This window comes from Rousettus aegyptiacus, unplaced genomic scaffold, assembly GCF_014176215.1.
Source record: "Rousettus aegyptiacus isolate mRouAeg1 unplaced genomic scaffold, mRouAeg1.p scaffold_m13_p_16, whole genome shotgun sequence".
NCBI classification, from domain to species: Eukaryota; Metazoa; Chordata; class Mammalia; order Chiroptera; family Pteropodidae; genus Rousettus; species Rousettus aegyptiacus.
In genome coordinates this window covers 39,950,313-39,978,092 of record NW_023416291.1, presented here as the reverse complement: position 1 = coordinate 39,978,092, position 27,780 = coordinate 39,950,313, and the positions used below count along the sequence as shown (strand labels likewise).

At 52.2% G+C, this 27,780-nt stretch overlaps 1 protein-coding gene across 7 annotated transcripts in view; it reads left to right on the top strand.

The window, feature by feature from the left end:
• BRD4 (bromodomain containing 4) overlaps positions 1-27,780 on the top strand; it is a 76,939-nt gene that overhangs the window by 43,842 nt on the left and 5,317 nt on the right. For 6 of the 7 annotated variants that reach the window (XM_036233874.1, XM_036233878.1, XM_016157685.2 and 3 more), the window contains 13 exons: positions 593-911; positions 4,160-4,297; positions 5,618-5,753; positions 7,046-7,335; positions 8,013-8,375; positions 9,161-9,289; positions 13,986-14,195; positions 14,765-14,964; positions 15,270-15,565; positions 16,589-16,699; positions 25,699-25,751; positions 25,890-26,256; positions 26,862-27,458. In XM_036233874.1, coding sequence (XP_036089767.1) covers positions 627-911; positions 4,160-4,297; positions 5,618-5,753; positions 7,046-7,335; positions 8,013-8,375; positions 9,161-9,289; positions 13,986-14,195; positions 14,765-14,964; positions 15,270-15,565; positions 16,589-16,699; positions 25,699-25,751; positions 25,890-26,256; positions 26,862-27,458 — 3,175 coding nt within the window. In that variant the 5' untranslated portion in view covers positions 593-626. Of the gene's footprint in view, positions 1-592; positions 912-4,159; positions 4,298-4,894; positions 5,023-5,617; positions 5,754-7,045; positions 7,336-8,012; positions 8,376-9,160; positions 9,290-13,985; positions 14,196-14,764; positions 14,965-15,269; positions 15,566-16,588; positions 16,700-25,698; positions 25,752-25,889; positions 26,257-26,861; positions 27,459-27,780 lie in introns of those variants that run through there. The other variant, XM_036233879.1, reaches the window with a different exon arrangement.

The window sequence follows — 27,780 nt, the reverse complement described above, 5'->3', positions numbered from 1 at the left end:
TTAGTAGTTTCCTTGTGGGATTTCTTTAATCAGCAAATATACTTTTTAAGTTGCCAGAAGATGTTCTTAGTAAGAGTCTTTGCCTTGTGCACTCAGCAGTGGCCTGTGGGCCATCCAAGGCAGGCTGGCCATCCTCCCTGCTCTCCCTCCAGCCAGGGTTAGGGTGTCACAAATGCACATAAGAATTTTAATGTAAATGACATATTTGGGGCTTGCAGATCGTCCTCTCACCCACAGTCAATGTCTCCTAAGCCTTCAGATGTTGTGAAAGCCTAGTTTGTCCCTCTTTCCCCAAGAGCTCCATAGGACCACAGCCACTGATGCCTCTCTGGTTCACTTCCATGCCCTGTCCCTTTCCACTGGTACCTACCTGATTTTATCTCTCTTCCCTTCTCTAATGGATGATGAGTCTTTGAGGAGAGCAGACCCTGGGGCTTTTTTAATCCTTTCCTAAAGTGGCTCCTTGGCTGACCTGACCAGCCTCTTCCAGAGGAGCTCAGTCCTTGGAGGCCACAGCCGGGGGGCACGAGTCATTATGGTGGCGCCTCTGTGCTGCCTGGTCTCTGATGGTGGCTTTTCTCTTCCCTTGTAGAGTTCCCGGTGAAGAATGTGATGGGATCAGTAGCATGTCTGCGGAGAGCGGCCCTGGGACAAGATTGAGAAATCTGCCCGTAATGGGGGATGGACTAGAAACTACCCAAATGTCTACAACGCAGGCCCAGGCCCAACCTCAGCAAGCCAACACAGCCAGCACCAATCCCCCACCTCCGGAGACCTCCAACCCCAACAAGCCCAAGAGGCAGACCAACCAACTGCAATATCTGCTCAAAGTGGTGCTCAAGACACTATGGAAACACCAGTTTGCATGGCCTTTCCAGCAGCCTGTGGACGCCGTCAAGCTAAACCTCCCTGTGAGTAGCTTGGGCAGGTCCCAGGGCCGAATTGAGTCCTCCAGATCTCCTACACTGCTTCTAGGGAGGACAGGCTCTCTGACAGGGTAGAGATAACACTTTAGATGTGAAAGCAGGGGGCCCACCTCTGAATTCTAGCACCCTTAGCATCTTGGAGTGAGTGGTTTCAGCAGTCCTGATGAATAGAGAGGGGAAGGACAGAGCATGTGCTTACTGACTTAAGCAGTAACTGATTTCTTAGAGATTAAGGTGAAGGAGTTCTTGTAGCTTTCCTTTCATTCCATGGGGAGTTGAAGTGGGAGCACTCGGAGGTCTGGCTCCCCTTCTCAGATGTGTTTGGCTGGTCCAATAGATGCAGTTGGTCAAACCGTGTGGGAGGGGGCTGGCTTGCTGCAGGAGCATTCCTCTTCTGGTAATGGCACCATCATCACCCAGAGCATGGGGCAGGAAAGGTAGTGGATTATCTCCCAGGAGGCAAGTTCATGGACAGGGGAATATGGGTGTAGCTTTGCCCCATTGCCTCTGCGCACTCTCATGCCCACCTGCCCTATCATGGCCGCACTGCAGTGGTTTTTGTTCACTTCTACCCCACCACCCACCTCTTCTCTCTCTAGAGAGGTTTCTGTTTGCCTACGTCCATAACAAATGATTCTGGGAACTCAACTTATATCCCTAACTGAGCCTTGGGGAATAAATGAGATAAATGTTTTAATTTTTCTTTTTCTTCAAAACATCAAGGACTGATTGTCTTTGAAGTACCCGCTACTGTTTATCAAGTTCCACTCATACACCCCCACCCCCCTGGATGAGGGATTTGAATTAGATAACCCAGGTGGGGGGTTATGAATGCTAGAGCTGCACAGCTGTAGGAGCCTCAGCCTCGGCCTCTGTCAGGTGTCTAGTTTCAAGAAGGATGAATGCATTGACATGACCCTTTCTGGCTTGAAGGCCACTGTATCGGTGACAGCTGTCCAGGACAGTACTACCTGTCCACTGAATACATGTTATGTGCACTTAGGGGAAGAGAGTCAAGAAAGGGGCACTGCAAGTCTGGGTCATGGACTGGCTCAGGAAAAAGGGTGGAGGCAAAAGAGGTTCCTTGCCAAATCTGGGCTCGAGAAGCTACTCTCGTCATTACCCATGACAAGAAGTGGAGGCAACTGACCTGTCACTGGGAGAGGCTCTTAAGAAAGCCTCTGAGCCAGCTGTGCATGGTCCACAGGTGAGGGTGACCTTCCCAGAGCAAATGCAAAGAACGGGGGGAGAAGAAGCTAGGGGTGGAAACCAGGGGTGGCCTCTGCTTTTAGGGCACCAGAAAGAGGTGGGGGCCTACAGAGGGGAGCCAGGAGACCTACCAGCAGAGAGCAATCCCCTGTGTCTCCACGTTGGAGGCTACAGGGAGGCCAGAGATGAGGATTTCGACCTGACCCTCCTCTTGGCCTTTAGGGGGGCATTGGTGAACTTAGGAAGATGTGATGCAGAAGTAGAAACCAGATTCTCGACGGTGTGAATGAAGAAGGTGAGGATGGGAACCCATCGTTTCAAGAAATTTGGCTTTGAAGGGAAAAGGCGGCAGGGCCAGAATGGAGGGGTTGTTTTGTACAGAACGACACAAGGGGCTGAGAGGGTGAGACAGAAAAGAAAAGGGCCTGGGGGACCTTGGATCTCGAGAAGTCAGCATCCCAGCCTACAGGACCGACATGGGGGAGGGAGGTCTGTTAGGCCAAGGGCTTCAGGAGTAACATCTTTCTGCTCTTTGCTTGCATTTTGGCCCCTGGTCCCTGCTGGACATTTCACTAGAATAATGCTTTCAAATTCAGTAACATGTGGTTAGACTATCTTGCTACTAAACCTACTTCTCCCTTGTCAATCCCCCTAGTCTTCATTTCACCACCTCCCTTCTGCTCTGCCTTCAACCACTGTCCTGTTTGCCCATGAACTGGTTAACACTGTGGCCACTCCAAGCAGTGGTTAACACTGTGGCCACTCTAAGCAGCTGACACTATTTTAATAGATCTCTGGCCATATATAATAAAATGTAAATTTCCACTGGGTCAATTACATTGGACTCGGTTCTCTTGAGAGAGATGGTTGGAGCACAATATATAGAAAGCCTGGTTCATTCTCCGGAGCTTTTCAGCCTGTTTTTAAGGGTCCCAAGGGCTGGGATTTGTGCCAGCCCTTACATGTAAGCCAATGGCTTTTGTTCGTCATAGCAGCTCAAAACCTCACACCCCCAGCTCCCCTTTCCAGCACTGCCCACTACCGTTCCTGGGCAGGGTCTTGGCACTTGCTAACAGATAGGCCTGCGCCTGGCCATTGGGCTTCCACTTGGTCTTGGTTCTGATACCTCACCCAAGCGTAATTATGAGGTTCTCGGTGAGGCTGGTTGGCTGTATGCAGGTCCCCCTGCCTGACACTCTGATTGTTTTTAAGAGTAAATGTTTGGTTTTAGTATTCTAGATTGAGAAAAGCTTTGGTAATAGTAGAGTGTTTGATCTGAAAGGCTTTAGGGTATCTGTGCCTGTCATCTGGCTTCTTCTGTTCGGTACCTGGATAGTAAGATATGAAGGTTTGAGGAGTGGGTCTGTTGGTTTTTTAACTAAGGATTGTGGTGGCTGTGCAGATTCCTCACATGGTAGTTAACCTGGTTGATTGTGAGTCATTCCGGGTACTAATGGATCCTTAGCGTATAGACTGTGTGCAAGTAAAAGAAGCGGGAGTCTGATGAACTTAACTAAAGGTGGAGGTCTGCTCCGTGGTACGTCAGTGTAACAGAAAGCAAGGGGTCCCATTATTGGGCTCAACTGCTGGTTCCGTAGGAGTTTGCATTTTATGGATCTGTAAAATTTCAAATGGTGAGGAGAAAGTAGAACCTGCCACAGATGGTTTTACTAGATAAGAACTGCTTTTTAAAGGCTATATGTTCTCCCCATTATTTACTAAAAATTGAAGGATATTTTAACATCAAAAAAAAAAAATAGGAAGACCTAGATCTCAACAAAAGACAACCTGTTCCCAGACGGTACTGTTGGCAGACTTGCATGTTTCCCTCCAAATTACCACCCAACATTTGGGAATCCTTTCCTGGTCTACTTTTTCTTGGGGTCTTCTTGAGATTGTCACTGATGCCATGGAAGAGCTGACTGTGTACCTGTGGAGTGACCTTGAGTGAGATCCACAGGCCCACCTACAATGCTATGTGGCTGCAGAGGTGACACTGGCCTTTTGCTCTCTCTGCTCTCCAGGATTACTATAAGATCATTAAAACGCCTATGGATATGGGAACAATAAAGAAGCGCTTGGAAAACAACTATTACTGGAATGCTCAGGAATGTATCCAGGACTTCAACACTATGTTTACAAATTGTTACATCTACAACAAGGTGAGATATGGGGGCCAGTGCCTAGCTGCCCTTTGGGGAAGGAGGAGGAGGAAGAGGCAGGCATGTCTAGAGCCCAAGGGGGGGGATGCTAAGACAGGTGGGATTGGAGTCTGGCAGAGGAGACCCTTGCAGGCAGGGATAATAGGAGAAGCTGTGGTCTTGCCTGTGACCGGCTATTTCTTCCGGGGAGAGGGGTGCTGATATGTTTTATTTCCGAGCCGTCCTTGTTAGCCTGAAGCATGTGCTTCTGATGCCCTTGGGATTTTGGTTCTTGAGCATGTTAGTAGAGCAGGTATGAGAAGGACAGTGACAAGTTATTAATTTAAAAAGTCTATTTGGGTGATGGAAATTGTAAGGAAGAAGGCTATTAAAATGTAGTTGTGCAGAGTTGTGCTCAAACAGAAACCTTGATGGTGGGGGTGGGGCGGGGACAATGGGGCCCACCACATCTGGAACTGTGGACATGACCATTGTCAACTCATGGCCATAGAATTGAGAGTCCCCTGATCTTAACACTAGACCTGAAGCTCACTTCTTAACCCAGTAGCCAAACCTTTCGGCTCGGCTATGCCATGAAGCCAGATCATTTATTTACAGTTCAGACCACAGATGTGATTAAAACCAACCCTTTCAAATAGAACGGCCCTGGAGGGAGACACTATACAGAACTCAGCTTTTGACCTCTGCTGGTGTAGTGGGTAAAATTGCCCAGAAGAGATGGGTAGGTGAGTTTCTTGAAGTTTACCGCATTTTTAAGAGTCTCAGCTCTCACCTCTAGGTTTAAGTGACATGTGCACAGGCAAGGTTCTCAGTTTTGAGATGAGTGGGGAACCGCATGTTACAGATGAGGGGACAGTGGGGACCCATAAGGCAGTGTGAGACGGACATTGCCCCCCAGCCCCAGTGAGCTGTCTTGGGGGTACACTGGGGAACATGATCAGAGCTCTGCTAATGTGTCTGGTAAGAAATTCTGTGTAATTCAAGTATATCTAGTGAAGTTGAATTGTGTCAAAGGCGAGGCCCTAATGCAAAGGAGGACCCCTATCTGTGATTGGCAAATTGTTAGATACTTAAGGAATTAGGATGATTTCTCAGACAGGTCAGAGCTTAAAAGACTCGAGAGAGAGGTGTTGGCTTAGCAGACCTGAGCCTCCGTGAAGCCTGGTAGTATAACTGTTGTGGCCCTTCAGGGTTCAGCTCAGGGACCCTGAATATGATGCTTTACTTTGGGGTAGGGGTGGATAACTAGCGTGGGGAGCTCTTGCTCTGTCTAGAAAGGTGAGAGGGCCTTCTGACCCTCACCCGACGTGTCTTTTCCAGCCTGGAGATGACATAGTCTTAATGGCAGAAGCTCTGGAGAAACTCTTCTTGCAAAAAATCAACGAACTTCCCACGGAAGAAACGGAGATCATGATAGTCCAGGCAAAAGGAAGAGGACGTGGGAGGAAAGAAGCAGGTAGGGGGTCCCCAGCACTGTCTCACATTGAAAGAGCAAGGAAATGGCTCTGTTTTTCCCTAGTCTTTGCCCATCTCCACCTCCAGTAGAGAACTAGGAGTGGTAGAAAGGTGGCTGCATTATACACTGGCTGCCATGTTGCTGTTTGGATACAGTGGGGCCGGGTTCAGTGGTGGACCTGGCCCAGAGGTCACATGACTGTGTGAGCCTCCCCTAAAGTAGAAATAACTGAGCCCAGTGAAGAAGAAAATGTAACTTTTTCAAGGCCTTTTTACATTATTTGAATTCTTCTCCACCCTGCCAGAGCCATAGATAGTCTCTGCTTTTCCATTTTAGAGAAAAGAAATGAACCTGATTAAAGGTAATTATAACTAATACCCCCATCCTAGAACCTAGAGGTTTATTATTTGAAGTATCTTAATGTGCTTGTGTTGGAACCATGCCTGCTTTTTGGTGCCAAGTCTTCTGTAGTTGAGCCTGCCTTGTTTATCTCAGCACCCACCTCAGCCTCCTGCATCTTGTTCTCCGTAGCTCTGTGCCGCAGGATGGTGACGCTGTGTGCTCTCAGGAGCCAGCTTTTGCCAGGCTTCCCATCCTGCTCAGAAGCAGTGGCTTCAAAGGAGTAAAGGTGGTCAGCTGCCCTGCAGTGCTGAGGGGTAGCCAAAGAGAGCTGGTCTTAGCCATAGAATCTGCTAAGAGACATCCAGGCTCTTTATAGCCAAGGAGCCCCGCCTTCCCTCTTTGAGATCAGGGGTTTGGTCTGGGCCTTGTGTGTCTAAGCTCGTCCTCATAGCTGCAGGGAGGCAGCAGTCAGCTAACCGTCCCCATGGCTCAGGGTGGCAGGGGCTTTACAAGTCTCTAGAAGCCTTTGCCATGGCTATTGATACCAGGCCCCTGCTGGGAATGCTTACTCAGAGGCAGTGCTTCTGAGAATGAGGATACAACTTCCCAAAAGTACCAATGAATGTTTTTCTGCTCTTCACCCACAGTCCTGGTGCTGATTCTCAGCGTGTTTCCTGCCCCTTCAGCCTGGGCCTTCGTACATACGAAGGGTCTTTGTGCCCGAGTGGGAACTTGCAGCCAGGACCCCCCTCCAGAAGTTCTGCCAGAGCCTCCGGGCAGGTGGACAGACTTGGCTGGGGTCTACGCTGTTCTGTCTCTTAGGCAAATAGTTACAGTTAATGTTGTGTGTCCATGAAGATATGTGCCCACCACTTGTGGCAGTATCCCCACAAGGTCACCCTTCATGTGCGTCTCAGCGTCTAACCACCTGTCCCTTTTATGATTGGTAGGGTCAGCAAAACCTGGCGTCTCTACGGTACCAATCACAACGCAAGCATCGACTCCTCCACAGACCCAGACCCCTCAGCAGAACCCTCCGCCCGTGCAGACCACGCCTCACCCCTTCCCTGCTGTCACCCCAGATCTCATTGTCCAGACCTCTGTCATGACAGTGGTACCTCCCCAGCCACTGCAGACTCCCCCACCAGTGCCCCCTCAGCCACCACCCCCACCTACACCAGCCCCCCAGCCCGTGCAGAGCCACCCGCCCATTATTGCGGCCACCCCACAACCTGTGAAGGTGAGTGTCCTGTGCATGCGTGTCCTGTGCGTTCATGTGTGACCAAGCCTGACCACTAGGTGTCTCTTGCCATCTCAGCTAACCCCCACCCCCACCCCCCCCACACACACACTTTCCATAGCAGTGAGACTTGAGACTCGCAGGAGACAGTCACCATCTATTGCCAGTGCTTCATGCAGAGCCTATTCTGGCTCCCAGGGCACCTGTGGTAGTTTCGGAGGGATCTTGCTGTTCTTAAGTCACAATAACCCAGAAACTGCTGCCCTGCTGCTGACCCAGAGACACTCAAAGAGTCACTCTTCCTGTGGGTTGCTGGCCTTTTCCGTTTCTGATTCAGACTGTGCATCTGGGTGGAGGCTGGCTAAAGAGTCTCTGAAATGTGCCTCCCGTGGTGGCCAAGTGGCAGGCTTGGCTCTGGGAGGCACTTGGCCATTAAACAATAAGCTGCTTCAGGAGGTTTTATTGATTTCCAGTGAGCAGATCCTGCAGTCAGTGGTACATGTTCTTCTGCCCCTGGTAGGGGTATGTCCTACCTGCAGAGCAGAGTAGTGGGATATGGTATCCCTTTCCCTGGGAGGATTGGGACCCTGGGAAAGGCCTTGCCTCAGGAGTGAATCTGAGGGCCCACTATGCCAGCTGCACCCTTGACCATGCTGTCACACGTGTGCTCTCAACAGACAAAGAAGGGTGTTAAGAGGAAAGCAGACACCACCACCCCCACCACCATCGACCCCATTCACGAGCCACCCTCACTGCCCCCGGAACCCAAGACCACCAAGCTGGGCCCCCGGCGGGAGAGCAGCCGTCCCGTGAAGCCCCCAAAGAAAGATGTGCCCGACTCGCAGCAGCACCCAATGCCGGACAAGAGCAGCAAGGTCTCAGAGCAGCTCAAGTGCTGCAGCGGCATCCTTAAGGAGATGTTCGCTAAGAAGCACGCAGCCTACGCCTGGCCCTTCTACAAGCCCGTTGATGTGGAGGCCTTGGGCCTACACGACTACTGTGACATCATCAAGCACCCCATGGACATGAGCACAATAAAGGTGGGCAGGTACCCCTGGGTCCAGGAAAAGGGAGGCTCTGGGAGCTGTGCCATAGCAGCTGTCTAGACTCTTCACCAGCAGAGCTTGGTGCCCTGATTGGAACTGTGGAGACATGTTTTCAGACAATGTGGCAGTTTTTATTACAGACAGCAGTGTTACCCCCACATCTGAGGACAGGCCCTCCTTGGTCTTGGGACTCAGTGTCCATAGTCACCTTGGACGTGATAGATGCTCCAGGAAAGTGTGGGGGTTGGTGACTTTGCCAGTCTCTCTGTGTCATGGGGAGGGCCTTGATGGTTTCTATGGTAGGAGGCACACAGTTGCTGTCATTTTCACTGTTGTATTCTGAGGCCTTTTGGTTTTGATTATTTTAAACTTTTTTGCATTTTTCTCATGAGTGTGGAATAAGTTTGCCCAAACATGGGACGAGTTCCTTTTGACCATTGTCCTCATCCCATGTCACCAAGGCAGGTGTACACCCAGTTAGAGCTGGACCCAGACCTTCCTTTCCAGTTTTGGCTTAAGCTCTGCCTCTGGATTCTGTGTCCACTTGCCCCTTCATCAGGCACAGTGACCCTGTGGGTGAGTTTGCATTCTAGCAGGGCAGTTCTGGCCCTGAGACTTGCTGTTGGGTATCTCTTTGTCTATCTGATGCCAATAACTAGGGTGCTGCTCTCTCTCATCTGAGTTAAACCCTTGAGAACACTGGCTTGCTCCTGCAGGCAGCCCTCCCTGCTGCTGCCTGCCATTGGCAAGGGCAGACACAGCCTATCTTGTCTTTTCAGTCTAAACTGGAGGCCCGTGAGTACCGCGATGCTCAGGAATTTGGTGCCGATGTCCGGTTGATGTTCTCCAACTGCTACAAGTACAATCCTCCTGACCACGAGGTGGTAGCCATGGCCCGCAAGCTCCAGGTAAGGCTCTGGGAAGCTCTGGGCATGGTGGCCTGTGGCAGAGCAGGCTTGGTCCTGGGTGGGCCAGGCCTCTTTGGGCCTCTGCAGGTTTTATCTCTGTCACTGGCTTTGGTGTAATGCCATGTGCTTTGGAAGAGTGGACTCAGTCATAATAACTCATACATTTCCCATTGGGTTGGTTTCATTATATTTAAAGAAGTGGGGTTGGGTGTGGTTTTATAGTCTTAGGCATTTTGTTTTGGGATGTCTCATTAAAAGCCCGTACCCCATCACCCACAAACAGTTGCATTTGGTTGCCCTTGGCCAGGAACATTGTGCTGTTCGTGTCTCAGTCTCTTCTCCAAAACAAACCTGTCTCAGGTCAGTGGGGGACACTCTTGCCAGGTAGACATTTTGTCACAGTTGTAAGCAAAAGTAACTGCTTAACTGTGGGTATTTCTTCACAAGAGTGCTGAAGCCTTGGTTTGCCTTCCAGCTGCAGGGTGGCTCTTTCTTAGGTGTTCCGTGTGGCCATTATGCCCTAATGAGTGGGATTTGTGGCCCCTTCAAGTGGATCTGGGTGGTGCACACTGTAGAGGCCACACAGGGTGGGGGTGGGGTGGGGCAAGGTATAGCATAAATGTGTCAGTTAAGTCCACATTCTTATTTTTTAAAAAGGAAAATAATATACACCCTAATATCAACAGTTAATGGTTGGCTAGAAAATTCAAAGGTTAAAAGTTATGGAGAATAAAGCCAATATTTAGTACTGTTATATCTTCCCTTTTTTTCTTTTTTTTTTTTTCTTTTTTTAATCTTTAAAATTATACATATAACACAAAAACTTCCTGCTGTCATGAGGTGCAGGCACTCTGGCTGGAGCTCAGGTTTAGTCTACACATGATGTCTGGGGTGGGACTTCCTCATACCTGGCTTTCCCAGCCATGTGTGAAGTGCTTCCAGGGCAGAAATCAGGACTTGCAAAAAGCCTTTGGCATCTTGTGGGTCTATGCCAGTCAGAGGTCACCTGAGTGCTGCTGCCTTCCTGTCTCCTCTGTTAGCGCCCCATGTTGTCCCACACTCCCCAACGTAATATCTCCTACATCCTCGCTGGAGCCAAGGCTTGGTCACCTCTATTTTTTCACATAGCTCCTGTCCTTATCAGGGGCTGCCTTGGGGTTCGAAGGATGTGTCCTGAACTCTTGGGGTTAAAAAAAGCCTTACTGGTGTGGACCTGCCTATTATTTATATGAACAATCAGACTTGAAGGTTTTTAATTTCTGCTTATTTGAGTTTTATTTTCTCTTAGTTTTTTTTTGGGGGGGAGAGTGGGGGCAGCTCCCTTCATTTGATGCAATCTGTTGGCTTTCTTCACAGAACTACTGGTTCACTAAACCTTCCTTCACCTGTCCTCCAAGCTCAGACTTTATCATTTCACTGTAATTCTTATAGGTGGCCACCAGGTGGCAGTGGTGCCCTCAGTACTGCACCTTAGACTGACCCTCACCCTCTCACCCGCTTCCTTCCTGGAGGACTGAGGGGTAACTTTTGTCCAGATTGATACCCACACCCTTTATTTGCTGTCATGCAAACAACCAAAATAAGTTCTCTGCCAGCCCCAGAGATTTCTATTTTGAACAACTTTATTCAAAAAGAAAGCATCTCTTAATATAGTCTAGTTTTATGTCTTTCTTATTTTTGTGCCTGTCGTTAAGGATTTTTTCGTTGGTGTTTTGTTTTTGTTTTGTTTTGCTTTTTCATTTTTTTCCTTCTGGGAGTGGTGTGAGCATACGTAAACGTGGGGTTTATCCATAGCAAGGCCACCGATAAGCTTGCCGCACAGCAGCCTCTTTCTAAACATTGACTCCCAAGTACCAGGCTGGACTGGACTAAGTCCTTGCCCTCAAGGAGGGAGCAGTGCCCAGGTCGGCCTCTCAGCACGGGACTGCCTCCACCTCCAGCCAGCTTTGCCTGCTGCAAGGTGGGTCACCATGTTGCTGAAAGTAACATGCCAGGAGGGTGAGGGGCGTCCGTTCAACACCAGAGTTGATAATGTGGGCTTCTCATCTGGAACATAGTTGCTGTGTTTGTGGCATTTCATGCTTTATTTTTCTCTCTAAGCTCTCTTGGATCATCGTGGTTTAGATGGCTGGGTTCCCCAGAGGGGAGAGGGAAGAACAAAGCCCTAGCCCCTGTTTGCCTCTGTTAGCGGTATTGGGACCTACAGTTTCTTAGTTAGGCTGTGCCCAAGGGCTGGGCTTTACCCAGGAAGTATGATAAAGGAAAGAATTCACTTCGTTTTCCTCTTCTAGCCTCTAAACTCTGGACCTTTGAAAACCTACATCCCACTGCCTGACAGCTGCGGTCATAAATTTCTGGGCTCAGGGTTTCCGCAGGAGTCCAGGGGTAGCTTGAGACCAGAGCTGTGGTGGTACTGCCCTTTATCTTCTACTCTGTTGTGAAATGAGTAATTTAAGAAGTTTACCTGTGTGGATTATCAGCTTTATTTTAAGAAAAAGTGCAGATTCAAGGTGGTATGCAGTTTTTACAGTAAGGAAAAAAAAAGTAAACTGAAAAGTGTATTGGGATCTTGAATTAGATCTCAGGGACAGGAAGCTGAGGGGTAGGTGTGTGTCTGTGAGCGTCTTCCACTTGGGCTGCCTCCCCCAGTACCTGGTACCTAGTGGGCCTCCTACTGCCTGCATTTTATCCTCTTTTTCCTGGCCTCTCACCCTGTGTGGCCAAACCCCACAGCAGTATCCAGGCTTGGCTGAGAATGGCCTGACGAGGCCACACTTCCTTCCAAAAGAATCACAGTGTGGCCCAGATTCTTGAGGTGGGGTACAGATGACGGCATGTCAGGCCTGGAAACTGGGTCTGCCTTAAGACACATACCGGCAAGTGCCACCCCTCATTTCCTCAGCATCCCCACAGGGAAGAAACACAGATGTCTTTGTGGCAAGGATAGGGCTGCCTGGCAGCTGGGAGGGGAAGCTGGGCTAACAGACAGGTGGCACAAGACAGCTCTCACTTGGTAAAGGGTCACCTCCCAGTAGCACTGAGTTCTGGGCCCTGCCTGCCACCCTTGTCCCTTCATGGAGTCCTGACACCGTGACTCCTTCTTAGGCACACTTCTTTAACCTACTCCGTGCTTCTTGGGAGCAGGCCTGGCTCCTCTTGATGATTTTGCAGGTCACTTGAGGACCTCAGCATGCTCATATCCAGGGCACAATGGGCAGGAAGGGTCTTACTTCCCTTCCAAGGCCTAGGCTCTGGTGTGAAGCCCTCGTCCCTGGCATCCTGGGCAGTAATGGTCTGTGGTTGCTCCTCCTGACTTTTTCATTGCCTTTAAACATGCTCCAGGGTTTCTATCTGAATAAATTAGAAAGATGTTGCCCTTCTGGTACTTAACCAGACCACTGAAATAGCAGGGTTCAGGCAGACACCTTGCTGGGAGGAGGAGCTACCTCAGGAAGCTGAACTGAGTGGTCTGGAGTAGAGGGGACAATTGTATGGGATGCCTGCCCTGCTGCCTAGGGGGAGGGGAAACTGGAAGCTGTGTTTCCAGAGATATCAGGAAGGGTTCTAGGGCCTGCTCTGTTGAATGTGCTCCGGTTTAAGACAGCAGCCTTGAAGCTTGACTCTATGCCCCTGTTGATCTCATGGGCTGGGCTGCTCTCTGAAGGTTCTGTGATGTGCCATGTTGACTTACTTATTTAAGGCTTAAAGCAAGTTCCAAAATTCTGCTGGGAATCCAGCCATGTTCTCCGCTGCTGTCCTTTGTACTGAGTCATCACTGGATTCCTGAGGATGGAGCCCTTGGGGTAGGTAGGGTCTTGCCAACTGGTTGGTGAGGCAGCATATAGCTGGACCCCTGAGTGTTCAGGTAGAGCTGCTGCCCCATCCCCCAGAGCTCCATGACCCCAGAGTCCCATCAGGTTCCTGCATCTTAGAGTTGGAAGCCTAGGAGTCTCCTAGAGTCGGATACTGAGCTCAGTAGCCCTGTGGCCTCTGCTTAGGTTGCTTACATCTCACAAGGCTCACACCCCACATCCATTGTCTTGTACCTACTCAACCTTGGCTGGTGTGCCCTGGAGGCATCTCAGCCAGTGGCATGGCTCTGCTCAGATACATACCTCAGAGGTGATCTGAGGAGTGGGGAGGCAGGTGTAGACACATGCCCACTGTGCAGTGGTGGCTCAGCCTCCTTACTGGCTGCAAGCTTTGTGCTGGGCACAGTTTCACCACAGGGCCTTTGCACACGTTCTGTCCTCTGCTCGGAATGCTGTATAAAACTGCAGACCCCACCTATTCCCTGTGAGAATGTGAACTAGAGGTAGGCAGAGCCTCCTGTTTTGCTCCTGATGCCTGGCCTCAGACATCTTCATTGGGTAGCTGTCACCTGTCTTACCTAGACTGTGTCTCCCAGGGAGTGGGTGCTAGGCCACGTAGGAGTAACTATTTCCTTAATGTGAAACTGAAAGAAGATAGACAGAATTGCTATCAGGGGGCCCTGGATGGCCTTTCTTTCACCTTAGTGGCAGAGAGAAGGTCACTGTTGGCCCAGTCCTCTTTGACCCTCCTGTTTGCTTCGTGTTTAGTCAACCCCAGTAGCCAGTGAGGCTGTGGAGATGCTGGGCCATGGCCTAGCCATCCTCTGTCCACATGCCTCAGGACCCAGCAGCCCTGACAGGCACGACTTTCCCTCCTCACCCAGGATGTGTTCGAGATGCGCTTTGCCAAGATGCCGGATGAGCCTGAGGAGCCTGTGGTGGCTGTATCCTCCCCTGCAGTGCCACCCCCAACCAAGGCTGTGGTCCCGCCCTCATCCAGTGACAGCAGTAGCGATAGCTCTTCGGACAGTGACAGCTCAACTGATGACTCTGAGGAAGAGCGAGCCCAGCGGCTGGCCGAGCTCCAGGAGCAGGTGAGGGCGTGGGCAGCCCCATCCACAGTCGCCCCAGAATCCATGAACTAAGCAGTCTGAGGTCTCCATGAGATGGCCATGGCTTTGAGTCTCAGTAGGAACAGAATTCCCAGTGGTGCCCTTCTGCTAAGTCACAGGCATATTGGATGTACACGTACACACAGTATGTGGAGATGGGGAGACATGGTTCTTCTCTGGGCAGAGGTGAGGCTTCTGGATCCTTCCAGTATCTAGAAGGAGGCTGAACCAGGATGTCATCTCCTGGGCTGCATGGTTTCTCTGCTCCCTACAAGTCAGTCATCAGGCCCTTTGCACAAGTGTATCTGCACACCCTGCCCAGCTTTCTACGGCCTAGTATAGTCATGGGGTTCAGCATCTGTTGGCTTAGGCAATTTCTGGCCACTCTTGGAGTCCAGGACCTGGGTGGACATGGACACTTTGGAACTCTGGCGTGGTAGGAGGTCATGGAGCTGAAGGCTAGCTTCCTCCCTTGGTCCTGGGCCCTGATGCCTGGGGGTTCACGCCGAGACCAGGGTGTCAGGCGTGTGTCCTGCCTGTGTGATCCACAGCTCAAAGCCGTGCATGAGCAGCTTGCAGCCCTCTCACAACCCCAGCAGAACAAACCAAAGAAGAAGGAGAAAGACAAGAAGGAGAAGAAAAAAGAAAAGCACAAAAAGAAAGAGGAAGTGGAGGAGAATAAGAAAAGTAAAGCCAAGGAACTTCCTCCCAAAAAGACCAAGAAAAACAATAGCAGCAACAGCAACACAAGGTCTGTGCCCTCAAATGCCCCGTGGGAACCCTACCTACCCCAGTTGTAGAGTGGCCGCCTCTGCCCTTCTCCCTAGAATTGAGCTTCTGGTGCTCACTGGGTTTGTCAGGTGGAATGGAGGTGGGGGCGGCGGATGGCAAGTATCACATGCACATGGCAAGGACAGGCCATAGCAGCCCGTTTCCTATGAAGACCAGCCAGGTAGGGATGCAGAAGCCCCCCCCCCCCCAAGTCCCCAATGGAGGAGCAGATACCCAGCTTCCCAGGGGACCCATTTGTGATAGCGTCTGCACTTTCCTTCATAGCAAGAAGGAGCCGGCACCCATGAAGAGCAAGCCCCCTCCAGCGTATGAGTCAGAAGAGGAGGATAAGTGTAAGCCCATGTCATACGAGGAGAAGCGCCAGCTCAGCCTGGACATCAACAAGCTCCCAGGCGAGAAGCTGGGCCGTGTGGTGCACATCATCCAGTCTCGGGAGCCCTCACTCAAGAACTCCAACCCCGATGAGATCGAGATTGACTTCGAGACCCTGAAGCCCTCCACCCTGAGGGAACTAGAGCGCTATGTCACCTCCTGTTTGCGGAAGAAACGGAAACCTCAAGGTGCCCTTTGGCCCCCTGGGGTGGGGTGGGAGATTCCCAGCCGAGGGAGGGTGAGCCAAGCTTTTTCCTCCTGCCTTTCTATCTCAAAGGCTCCTTTGGGCACCTCAAGTGATTCTGCCTCCCAAAATCAGCCCTTTCTGCAGGCTTTTTCTCCAGTGATAAAATCTGTGTCCTTGCCATAGATTCCTCTGGAGGGTCATGACATCAGACTTTACCCTGGGCTGTCTGTCAGTACCTTTCTTGATCTCTCTGACTGGTGGCCTTCTGGGACCCACCTGTACCTCGGTGTCCTGAGCCTTGCTCTAAGCAGCAGATGCTTTCATTCTCAGATGCTGCCAATGTGTCTTCTCCCAAAAGCCATCTCCCCTGCCCCTTAAGGGGCAAAGCCGGGAAGAAAGACCTTAGGGTGGCTCAGCACCTGCGTGCCATCCTCCTCTAGCTCAGCATGGCTCCCTCTCTCCAGGCAGCTCTTCATGTTACAAGTACCTTGTTTTGGCTCAGCTTTTGTCTTAGGACCAGTAGGACTTAGGATCCACATCAGAGCATTGCACATAGCCTTCATCCCAGCCTAGATGAACTCCAGGGTGTCCTCGGGCCCCTCCCCAGGGCTCTTTCCTTGTCTTGATTTGTCTCTGGCTGTCATGTCTCTTTGGGTCTTCTTCACCCACTGCCAGAAAAGTCTCAAGGGAGCCCTAGCCCAACAGTTCTCACATTGAGGAATTCCCTCTTACCTCTCTAAATCCTAATGTACCTCGCAGAGGGGATTCTGAGAGATTGAGAATAGGGGGCCTTGAAATTCTAGCATAAGTTGTTAGTAGGCGGTAGACTAACATCTTACCACTGTGAAATGTGGGGCCTGTCAGGGGTCTTGGTCGATCATAGCTAGCAGTCAGGGACAGCCCTCTGGCTCATAGGGCACAGACTCCCCCCCTGACCCTTCTTCTGGGCAGTGGGGTTTGCCTGGGCTAAGAGCAGCCCCTAACTCAGGCCCTGCCTGACACAGTCCTTGTTGCTTTATTGCAGCTGAGAAAGTGGATGTGGTTGCCGGCTCCTCCAAGATGAAGGGCTTCTCATCCTCGGAGTCAGAGAGCACCAGTGAGTCCAGCTCTTCTGACAGCGAAGACTCCGAAACAGGTTAGGGTCCTACTCAGCATCTTGTCAAACTCCTGCCTGTGCCCTGCACCATTTCGTCCTGTGTCCTGGCTGCAGAGACCAGCTATGGTCATAGGAACTATCTGGCCATCCTGTTAACCCTCTATCTGGGGTAGCAGGTAGCCTAGCACCTTGTTTTCCTCCCTCATTACACCTCCATGGCCTGGATTGGCGGAGTGGATGAGTGGCTGAGGGTGTTGTACTGCAAGGCCCTGTAGGGAGCAAGAAGGTGAGCACATTGGGTGTTGTGTCCCAGATAGTGGCATCGATCTTAGTGTGACCCTGCCAAGCCCCACAGTCTTTCGTGCATTACAGTTAATGGAGTACAGCTGTCCCACGTGGTGTGCTTCAGCAGGTATGGAGCACCCTACTACTGTTGGCCCTGCTGTCACTGAGCCCCAGGCATTCCCTCCTCCTCAGAGTGTGCTCATTGCTGTATAGGCTGCTCCTAACTCTGCGCATACTTGGACATACATGACCCCGCGCCTCTAACTGTCCCCCTTTTTATGCTCTGTGGGCCTGCATGAGCTTTGGCCGGGGAGGTGGGGCAGGTGGAGGTGCTGGGAGCTACACAGTAGCTGTGTGCTTTCCTGATGATTCTCAGGGGAGCAGCTGCTCAGACTGACACATAGAGGCTAGGGAGGAAGCTTGGCATCCAGCGTGTGCAGTGAGGTGGAGCCATCTGTCTATGTCCATGGAATGGCCCCTGGACAGGTTTAGTTTCATCAGCTAAGCAGACAATCTGCAGATCGCCTGATAACTGGCTCTGGAACCTCAGCCTGTCCCTCCGGGCAGATGGCAGTTTATCCACAGTGAGAAACGGGTGTTTGGGCAATAAAGCCTCCTGTCCCATCTCTGGTATTTTATTCTAACTTAAACTATAAGCTCCGCTTAATCAGTTCATGTAAATAATGTGACCTGATAGTACCAAGGAGGTTTGAGGATCACTTACAGCAACTGGAAAGAGCTATGTAGCTCCAAGACGTGCACACAAAGGTCCTTGTGTGAGCTCAGCCTGCTTCTGTCCAGGGAAGCAGGGGCCTCTGGGCCTTGTTACTGTCCCTCTTCCCTTTTACAGAAAGGATACCAGGCTTCCCAAGTGAGTTGCAGGCTCACCTTGGGACAGGGCATCTCCCTGACTCCAAATGCTGGATTACCTAATTTTCAGTGGGCCCAAAAGAGATGAAATTTATTGGGCCATATTCTGTATTTATTGAGCTGCTGTAAGCAGAGACTGCTGTGGGCAGTTAGCTGGCCATCTCCATTGCCATCCTTTATCCTTTTATCATTTTATTAGCCCCATTGCTTTTTTATCCATCAGCCAGCAGGGGTTGCTGTACCCCATGTCTGCCAGAGAAGGGCTGCCCCACCAGGCTGCTGCTCTCAGCAGGGTAAACGGCCATGTCTTTGGGCCCAGTTAGCATTCCTGATGGTTGCTGACCTCTCACTTTGGGTACCAGCCACACCTTGGGTTTGCCTTCTCTCTCTCTCTCTCTCTCTCTCTCTCTCTCTCTCTCTCTCGGGTTCCTAGCAGATTGCTCCTTCTAGGAGTTTCTCAACTTTCTCCTAAGGTTCTGAGCAGTCAAAAGAAAACTTTAAAAGCTGAAACTGGCAGGGGACCTGGTCATTAAAACAGCACAGCTTGGCAGAGGAGAAACTGCTTTGGCCAGTATGGCACCTTTAAGAAGGCTGTAACTGAGGCCTTTGTTCCAGACCCCCAGGATCCTCTTCGGGGTGCATTTGCTTTCAACAGGAACTATCCCGGGCTCCTGAATGCCTGCACCCGCCTGCTGCTGCCTCTGTGGGGCAGCCGTGACAGCATTTCCAGCAGCTCTCTGCTGCTGCCAAGATGTTTTTATTTTTTCACATTTTCTTCTTTTAAAGAAAGTGGAAAGATTGTGCAACAAGTAATCTGAGAGTCCTGGGAACAGCTGCCTTGGCGGGAAGGAGGACAAGGTTTATAGTCTTAGAGCTACAGGCACCCAGACTCCGACAGTCCAGAAGCCTCCAGCTTGCCCCTCTTCCCAGGCGCACCCTCCCCACCTTGGGTTTTTGAGGCTCCCTTTTGTCTTCGTGGTCCTGGCTTTTCCTTTCCTATCATTGTGCCCTGGAGAGCTCTGTTGTGGGCCAGCTGAGACTTCTGCTCTCTGGGGTTGTACCTTGCGGCTCAGATGTTCCAGGTGCCAAGGTGGGAGCCTGTGCTCCTGCAGCACTGAATGCAGCCATCGCCACCCAATCCCACACAGGCGACTGCAGTCGCTTTCTGGGTAGCTCTTGAAGCAGCTGCTCACACTAGGTCCATCGAGCCAGGCAGCTCTGATTTCTGCAAGTAGTTATAGGCAGTTCCGCCTTGAGGGGGTGGGGCAGAAGGGGCCTTGGAGGTATTTCCTTTGGTCTTTTGGGGCTCAAATTGTTTTGTGCTCTTCATTCTTATGTTTTCATTCGGATTAGTGCTGAAATTCCTAAAAGAGCCTATTTTTGTCACTTGTATTAAGTAAGGGTTAGTTCAGCCGGCACAATCTTGAGACATGAATCACCAAAAGAAACTAAACAGAGGCATTAAATTAGGGTTGGTGGTGTTAGGTAGGCCCATCTGGCTGCTGTCCCCAGACAAGGATGCCAAGGACAGCTGGGACACAGGGCCGGTCCTCAAGGCTACGCTGCAGTTCAGGGAAGCAATGTGCTCACAGAATTGGGTGGGGCACTGCTTTCCCCACGTGGTCCCAAGCCACCACGTTTCTCCCCCTGCTCAGCAGTACACACCATTATTAGCCAGTTCCTCTACATCCTCCAAACCCAACTTTACTTGGGTTGTGATGTTTTCTTGAGGTTCATTCTTGATAAAGTCTGAATCTGTTCAAGGGTTCCGTGTCGGGAGTACAAATACCACCCTCCCATTGCCCTTAAGGCGTCTGTAGATCTTAGCCGGGCAGGCTGCAGGTCATTTCCCTGGTTCCCCCTTTCCACCGCTATCCCCAGTGGGCTATGGGCAGAGCTGTGGCCTCCCTGTCACCAGCGCTGAGATCACATCTGCCTGGCTTGTAAGGCCAGGGATGTCCTAGGACTCTTTGTCCAACTTTTCTCCTATCACAGTGCCAATGTCTGGTTCTTTGTGGGTGAAGGTGAACACAGCTCATGTCACTCTCAGGAAAAACCCCTGTCCCCAGCTACTTGGGCTGGGACTGGGGTTCAGGGAGGTGTGGAGCAGTTCTCTTGGACTTGGCCTGGTATTCTAGTTGTAGTTGTAGCAGAAGCACACTAGCTATTTTAGTCTCCTCATTTCCTTTTCCCAGGATTGGAGCATGTGGGTGTTTTTTAATAGCTCTGGGGGGAAAAGGAATGCTTGATGTTTTGGAAAGATTTGAGCTGGAAAGTGCAGACAGAGGCCATGGGGCATTCTTTTCAGACAACCAGCTTTAGCTCCCGACCCTTGAGGTCTCTCAGGGACTTGGTCCTGGTCAATTTTGGGGGCCTGCTGCTGCCCGCTCTAAGGGTGTGCTGCTTGCTTTTAGGGGAAGGCAAGAGGCCCCTGGTGTGGGGGGTGGGTAGGCAGAGACCTGGAGGACCAGGCTGTAGCCAGTCTGCGCACATCAGCAGGTTGACCCTTCACCCACCCACACACACAAGGTTCAGAGCTTGTGGGATTCTGGGGCTCTCTGGGTGGGGCCAGCCTTGTGGAATGTGCCCTGAGTGAGAGGCCGACCGGTGGGCGGGTTTTTCCCATGCGTGCACCAGGGGACCACGGGAGTGCAGTGTTGGTGCATCCATGACTCCAGCAGAAACATCTGCTCTGCTGTGGGGGTGGGAATGACCCCATACCTCTCCCTAGTTAAGGGGTGCCGAATTTGATGCCCCGGAAAAAGGAAGGATGACTTTCCTCTTCAGCCTATTTTTATTTTATTTTTTCCTCCTGGTTTCTCTTTTTGTGATTTGTTTTTTGTTTCTTGGGGTTTGTAGGAATGCAAAGGTGAGGTGTTAGCTGGGTCCTACACCCAAGAGCCCCCTGTCTTGGGGGCTTTTCTTCCGTCCAAGCCCTGAGGGAGGGCCACATCACCTCCTTGCGATGGACAAGGTGCAGCAAAGCAGACCCAGAAGGATAACTCGGAATCATTGGGGCCTGATGGCATAGCATTCCAAGCTGGCCTACAGGATGATGGCAAGTAGGACAGGCAGGGGCCTCTCATATTCAAAGGCTGGTAAATGAGATGCCAGTGTGCACTCTGGCATTTCTGTTTAGAAGCATAAACAGGCTTGGGTGGTTTTAGAGACATCTGTAGTCTTTCTAAGGGGATGATGGGTCTGTCCCTTTCCACAGCTGGCCAGGCTGGGACAGGGCTTCTAGGCTCCCGCGCCGTTCTCTGGTGTCCTGTCAGTGAGCAGGGCACAGGAGGCTGGCTCGGTCTGCAGTTCTTCTATTCTTGTTACTTGAACGGTACATTCCACACCATTTCTCTCACACTGGTTTCTCTCTCCCTCTATGTAGGTCCTGCCTAATCATTGGACACGGACTCTTAATAAAACGGTCTTCAGTTCCAGATTCCTTCCCAGCAAGCTCTAGCTTAAGTCCATTTTCTTCCGTGAAAGGGACAGGACTCCATCAAGTTATGGAATTCTCAGAGCCCTGGGCCTGTCCCCAGGGCGCATTAGTCATGTCCATCAGAGCAGCACACGCCTAGTCCCGCCCCTGGGAAGGCTGCCTGCCTGGCCGGCCGCCCGGGCCTCCTGTGTACAGACTGCCTGGCTGTCCTGCCCAGCCTCCCTGGTCGTCTGGGCTCCTCCGGGTGGGTGGCATCTCCCAGAGGGTGATGACAATCCCCCTGCACACGCATACGTGTGGTGCTGCTTCGTGTGCAAGGCCCCATCACAAGTATATTTTCTCTCTCTCAATCCCTCCGTCTTTTTCTGGGACTCTGGATCCTAACCACTTCCCTCCCGGACCTGGCAGTGACATTAGCCCAGGGGAGATCTCATTCAGCCTAAGGAAGAACACTCTTAACATCTAGAGCTTTCCCAAGTGAGGAACAGGGGCTGTCCCTCAGCATGCCTTCTCTGGTGGCCCATGTGGCTCAATCAGCCAGAGGCTGTCACCAGCTACAGCTGACTCATAGGCCCCTAGAGGCAGTTCTTCCATTTTTTCCCCCGTTGTTGCCTGTTGGGCATTTTTCCAACTTCTTTGGTCTCTTCTAAAGTCACATAGGGAAAAGACCTCCTGGGCTGCCTTTCGTCCCTCCCAGGTGATCAGGAGCTGTTGTGCAGGCCGCTGATGAGGGCATTCAGGGAGAGCAGCCGTGTAACCAGCTGACCTGGCCACTGGAGCCTGTCATCTGTGCCTCCAGAGGGGTTGAGGTCTGGGGTGGCAGTCAAGAAAGGGCTCTCAAAACCTGGATCACTGGACAGGCCAGTGATGAAGGTGTCAGACCAGCTCCCTTCACATTTCTGAGGGGTGTGGTCACTGGGAGCATCCTCCTAGCCTTCAGTTCTCTGGAACCGTATCAGCTTCCAGGGGTGGGGCAGGCCAGGATGGCTGCATCATTCCAGCCCTATAAGAAATACTAAATAGGCTTTTCGCTCTGAAAATATCACCCCTTTTTTGGTCATGAATCCAGCATCTCAGCAGAAAACTGCCTTTCAGGGAGGTTTTTTTTGGGGGGAGGGGGTTGCGTGTTTGTTTTTTACCTGTAATTTGTGTGTACTTCTTCAAGGCCTATCCATCTGCTGGTATCTCGAAGCCAGCCTTCTGGAACTGGAAGCAGACCTGAGGAGGTGCAGTTTACCATCAGCAGGCCTAAGCATCTGTAACTGTCCCAGATTGACCTTGGCCTTGGGTTCTAGTTCCTGCCCCTCTAGAGCCTCTAGGGTCCTGCAGTGATGCTTAGAGTCCCAGGCTGCTCCCTGGTCCTCTTGGCCAGTCGGCATCTAGTCAAGTTCCATTTGCCAAACAGACTATTTTGAGCTGCCCTTTGGCCTGTGCATGATGTATTCCCAGTGCAGCTCTGTCTGGCCAAGGCCAGGGGGCTTCATGCCTGGAGATTCCCACAGGACAGTTGGGAAGCTGCTGGCATTGTCTTTCTGGGAAGATTCTGCCGTGTTGGAACAAATGGCACCCTGGATTCCCACAGTGTCGGCTGTGTGCCGCTCCACCCCTTCCCACACGCTTGCACGTGATCTGTAGCCACAGGCCTGCTCTCCTGCAGGGTCTTTGCACTTTCACTGTCCAGGGATCCTGTACCTCTTTCTCGTGGGGCTTCCATCTGGCAGAGAATTTGATCTTTAGACTCAAGCTTTCACTAGTGCCCGGTACCCCAAGAACAGAGCAGAGAGCAGTGCCCACTTCTTATCAAAATCCCCTGTGCACAGGCAGTGGAAGGTGCCAGCGAGGCCTCAACACACCAGCAAGCTGTGGGGCCCAAGCAATTGCTGTCAGGTGGGCAGCCCGGGGGGCCACTGCTACAAGGCTTCCCAGTTAGTTCAATTGAGGGGCTCTGTGCCTCTTCCCTGCCCTTACCCTCCATCTGTCTCCCTCCCTTGAGGTGGGGGGTGGGGAGGAATCAGTGTTTTAATCAGATTTTACAAAAACGTTTTCATTCTTTGTACAATTACCATCCTCTGTAAAGATGACATTTGTGTTGAGTTCAAGATTTTCATGGAATAAAGATCACACAGTACTTGAGGCCATCTTCATGTAACCCTTTCTAGAGAGTTTTGTGTGGGGGTGTCTTGGGGTTGGTGTGTCGTGAAGCCGTGTACTTCCTCTTTGGTCTTCCTACCACTCCAACACGAGGCTCGGGCCACGTGAGCCAGATGCAATGTCTCAAACAGGCTCCAGCACCCTTGATCCCCACCGCCGGTTCCTTTGGTCCTGTGGTCCTAAAGGTGTCCTATGTGCCTCCCAGCCTCTCTCTCACTCTAGGCCTGCCCTGCCCATCATTGCCTTGGAGCCCTAGGGTCTCTTGGTCACCTTTCTAAGACAGCCAAGATTCGTTCCCTGGATCTCCCTCCCCACCCCCCAAGGGCCCAGAGATAGTGACAGCTCAGAGCCATCATCCCTCTTGCAAGATGGGAAAAACTACTTCCCCAAGACCATGAATGAGATGGCAGGCCATCCTGGACCCACCCAGCCCTCTCTCCCCATGAAACGTGTCTTCTCCTGGTCAGAATTTACCCATTGGCCCCCTTCTTCCCCCAGTTTCCCCTCCTGACCCCCTGGTATGTAAGCAGCTACCCCCAGCCTCCCTCAAGCTCCAGTTTCTATTAACAAAGTGGTAGCAGAGGAAGCTGGTTTATGAGCAACACCCCTGCCTCTTCCACTTTCTTGGCTCAGTGGCCTCTCAGTGCCAAGCTTTCCCCCAGCGTGTACAGGATCCCTTTGGTTCTGAGGCCTACAGCCTCTCCATTCCAGTGCTTCCCCACCCCAGCTTCCACCCTGCAGCTATCAGATGCCCAGTGACCATGATCCTGCAACCCCCACTCCCACAACTATCCCCTTTGGTATGTCTTAACACACAAGAGCGGCCCTCTTCCCAGATTTGCTGCTGTGGCCTAGAGTCCTGAGCCCTGCATCCTGCAATCTCTTGTGTCCCAGTTTGGGACTCAGCCTACAGTTCCCATGTCCTAGGTGTCCCCAGTTGCTACCATTTGAGAATGTCTATCTAGCTGCTGAGGTTTATGTCGCTGTCTTGTCTCTTGCATGGAGTGGTGAGCTCTTGCAGGGCACGAGGTCTATTCTCATTCTTTTTGATGGCACGTGGCAACCTGAGGCCATGTGTCTCACAGAAGCTTAACATGGCCCTCCGTGAAGCAGCTGCAAGTGGAGGTAGCCCTGCTTTTGGCAAAGCCTATGTCTTCTGACCCCAGCAGCAAGAGCCCAGCACCCTGGCAAGGAGCGCAGGGGATACGAGGCAAAGATGACAGGAGTCCAAAAGGCACCATGGGTCCCACCTCCCACCTGGTGATTGGCAACGTCATCGTTTCCTAGCCCATGAACACCAGCCAGGCCTCTCTCCCTCTTTGCACACCAGTGGGGTTTGGTGAGGGGCATCCAGCTTGTAAGTTGCCTAGCATAAACTTCTAGAATAGGGCTGTGGGTTGGGGGAGTGCTCGCTCTTGTATACTTCTCACAGCCATGTCCACACAGCGGTGGCAACAAACCGTCAACCTCCTAGGAACTAGGGCACACACTGCTTTCTCCCTGCAGCACATATCCACTGTGTCCCAACATGGAGTTTCTCTGAGGCCAGTCTCCTGAGAGGAAGGGGACATTGAGCACTTCCTGTTTGCTCCTGGTAGTCCAGGGGAGGCTGGCCAGCCTGCCTTTTTTCTTCCCTCCTATGAAGTGCTCACACTTTGGCCTTCCCATGTATCAGCACTCTCCTCCCCTTTCATGGCTCTGGCCAGGCCTTGGCCCACACCAGCACCACTGTCTTTCAATCCCAACTTGCACATCTGCTTCCCCTGGGGGGTTGGGAAAGAGCACACCTCACGGTGTTGGAGGCAATTGCGTGGCTAATTTACAGCTATGTGACCCAGGGCAAGTTACTTAACTTTTTTGAGCCTTGGTTTGCTCGTCTGTCAAATGGATGTGATCATTTTGAACACAGTGGTTCCAAGACAAAGCAGGTTGGGGTGCAGACTTGGGTCACCTTAATGGCCTCTTACCAGCAAATAGAGGTGACATTGGGCAAGGAGGTCTCCATAGCTCAGCCCACAGTGCCCCAAGTGTCATCCTTTAATGGAGCTGGGGGTCAAGAGCTGGGCAAGGAAGCTTTTCAGGCACAGTCCCTGCTAAGAAAAGTGGCAGACAAATGGGTAGGTGACACCCTACACAGTTTCTCCCTACCCCATGACTGACTTTCATGCTAGACAGTACCCAGTCACCCTGTCTCACTGTCACAGCCCTTCTGAATTTACCCTGTTTTCTCCTGGCTCTCATCGAAGGCAGCTCAGTCTTCTCCAGGCCTCACTACCTTTTCTTTTCTCTGCAGAGATGGCTCCGAAGTCAAAAAAGAAGGGGCACCCTGGGAGGGAGCCAAAGAAGGTATGTGGTTTCAGTGGTGTCCTCCCTCAGGAGAGTGGTGGCCACCTGCATTTGTGGGCTCAGGGAAAACCCTGGGACTGGCCCAGGGGATTCTCCTCGCCTGACGTCAGTCTCTGTGTGTGTCTTATCTGTCTGTAGCACCATCACCACCACCACCAGCAGCTGCAGCAGGCCCCGGGTCCCGGGCCCCAACAGCCCCCGCCACCTCCCCAGCAGCCCCCACCACCCCCACCTCCCCAGCAGCAGCAGCCGCCACCCCCACCACCGCCACCCTCTATGCCGCAGCAGGCTGCTCCCACGATGAAGTCCTCGCCCCCGCCCTTCATCGCTGCCCAGGTGCCCGTCCTGGAGCCGCAGCTCCCAGGCAGTGTCTTCGACCCCATTGGCCACTTCACACAACCTATCCTGCACCTGACGCAGCCTGAGCTGCCCCCTCACCTGCCCCAGCCGCCCGAGCACAGCACTCCGCCTCATCTCAACCAGCACTCGGTGGTCTCTCCTCCAGGTGAGCTGCAGCCGTGGTTGCCCAGGTGTGGGTAGCCCCTTCCCAGCCTAGTCTCAGAACACCGAGACTGGGCACTTGGAGCTACCTTTGTAATCTCTCTTAGTCTAAGTTGTCTAAGGGGATGTCAACTTCCCAGGGACATTGTGGAAATTACATATGATACCTCAGGATAGATTTCACAGAGAGTGAGTGCTTTAATGCAGAAGATACCGATTCAGTTCTGCTGGGCCAGACATTGTGAGATGAAAAATGATGTGACTCCTTTGCAGTTCCCAGTTGGGTTAGGGGACACACATAATTATCCCAGAGAGGAAGGTCGCATAAGGGAATTTAGGGCAGGCCTGCTCTGAGGCCTGAAGGACAAGTGTGATGGAGGATCTGGAGGGAGGGAAGTGGGGTGCAGAGCACAGGGCGGGTTGACCCGAGTGAGGGCCTGACTCTGTACACCTCCCTGGTTCGTGTCCTTCCTCTGGAGCGAACCAGGAAGTTGAGGGTGAGGAGAGAGGGCTGGTTAGAGGGACATGTGTAAGAGGTCAGGATGGAGTAGAAAGGCCAGGCTGGGGCCTGCTGGAGCCTCACTGCTGCACTGTTGTGTGTCCTTCCAGCTTTGCACAACGCTCTGCCCCAACAGCCATCTCGGCCCAGCAACCGAGCTGCCGCCCTGCCCCCCAAGCCCACCCGGCCCCCAGCTGTGTCACCTGCCCTGGCCCAGCCACCCCTGCTCCCACAGACCCCCATGGCCCAGCCACCCCAAGTGCTGCTGCAGGAGGACGAAGAGCCACCCGCCCCTCACCTCACCTCCATGCAGATGCACCTTTACCTGCAGCAGCTGCAAAAGGTGCAGCCCCCTACACCTCTACTCCCTTCTGTGAAGGTGCAGTCCCAACCTCCACCCCCTCTGCCACCCCCACCCCACCCTTCCGTGCAGCAGCAGCTACAGCAGCCACCACCGCCGCCGCCGCCACCACCTCCCCAGCCGCAGCCACCACCCCAGCCACAGCACCAGCCGCCTCCCCGGCCTGTGCACATGCAGCCCATGCAGTTCCCCACCCACATCCAGCAGCCCCCACCGCCTCCAGGCCCACAGCCCACCCACCCACCCCCGGGCCAGCAGCCACCTCCGCCACAGCCTGCCAAGCCTCAGCAAGTCATCCAGCATCACCCTTCACCTCGGCACCACAAGTCAGACCCCTACTCGACTGGTAAGTGGGCTTACTCCCCCTGATCCCACCCCACCTGGGCTCAGGGAAGGTTGGTGCTGGGCCCAGGGTTTTGTCCTCACGCAGCCAGATGGTTTAGCTCATGCTGCAGCTTGAGGTTGGAAAGAGAAGGCTAAAAGAGAAGGCTTCTTGCAGTGTGTTTATCAGGTACCTTGCTTGCAAGCTGAACGCCTGAGAATAAGGCACCTGTTGGCCCTACTCTTGGAACTCAGGGTGAAAAGTGTTACAGTGCATCATGATCCCTGCTAGATGGGGAATCTGGGATCTTTGAGAGGTACCCAGTCTATCCGGGGGTCAGAGTAGG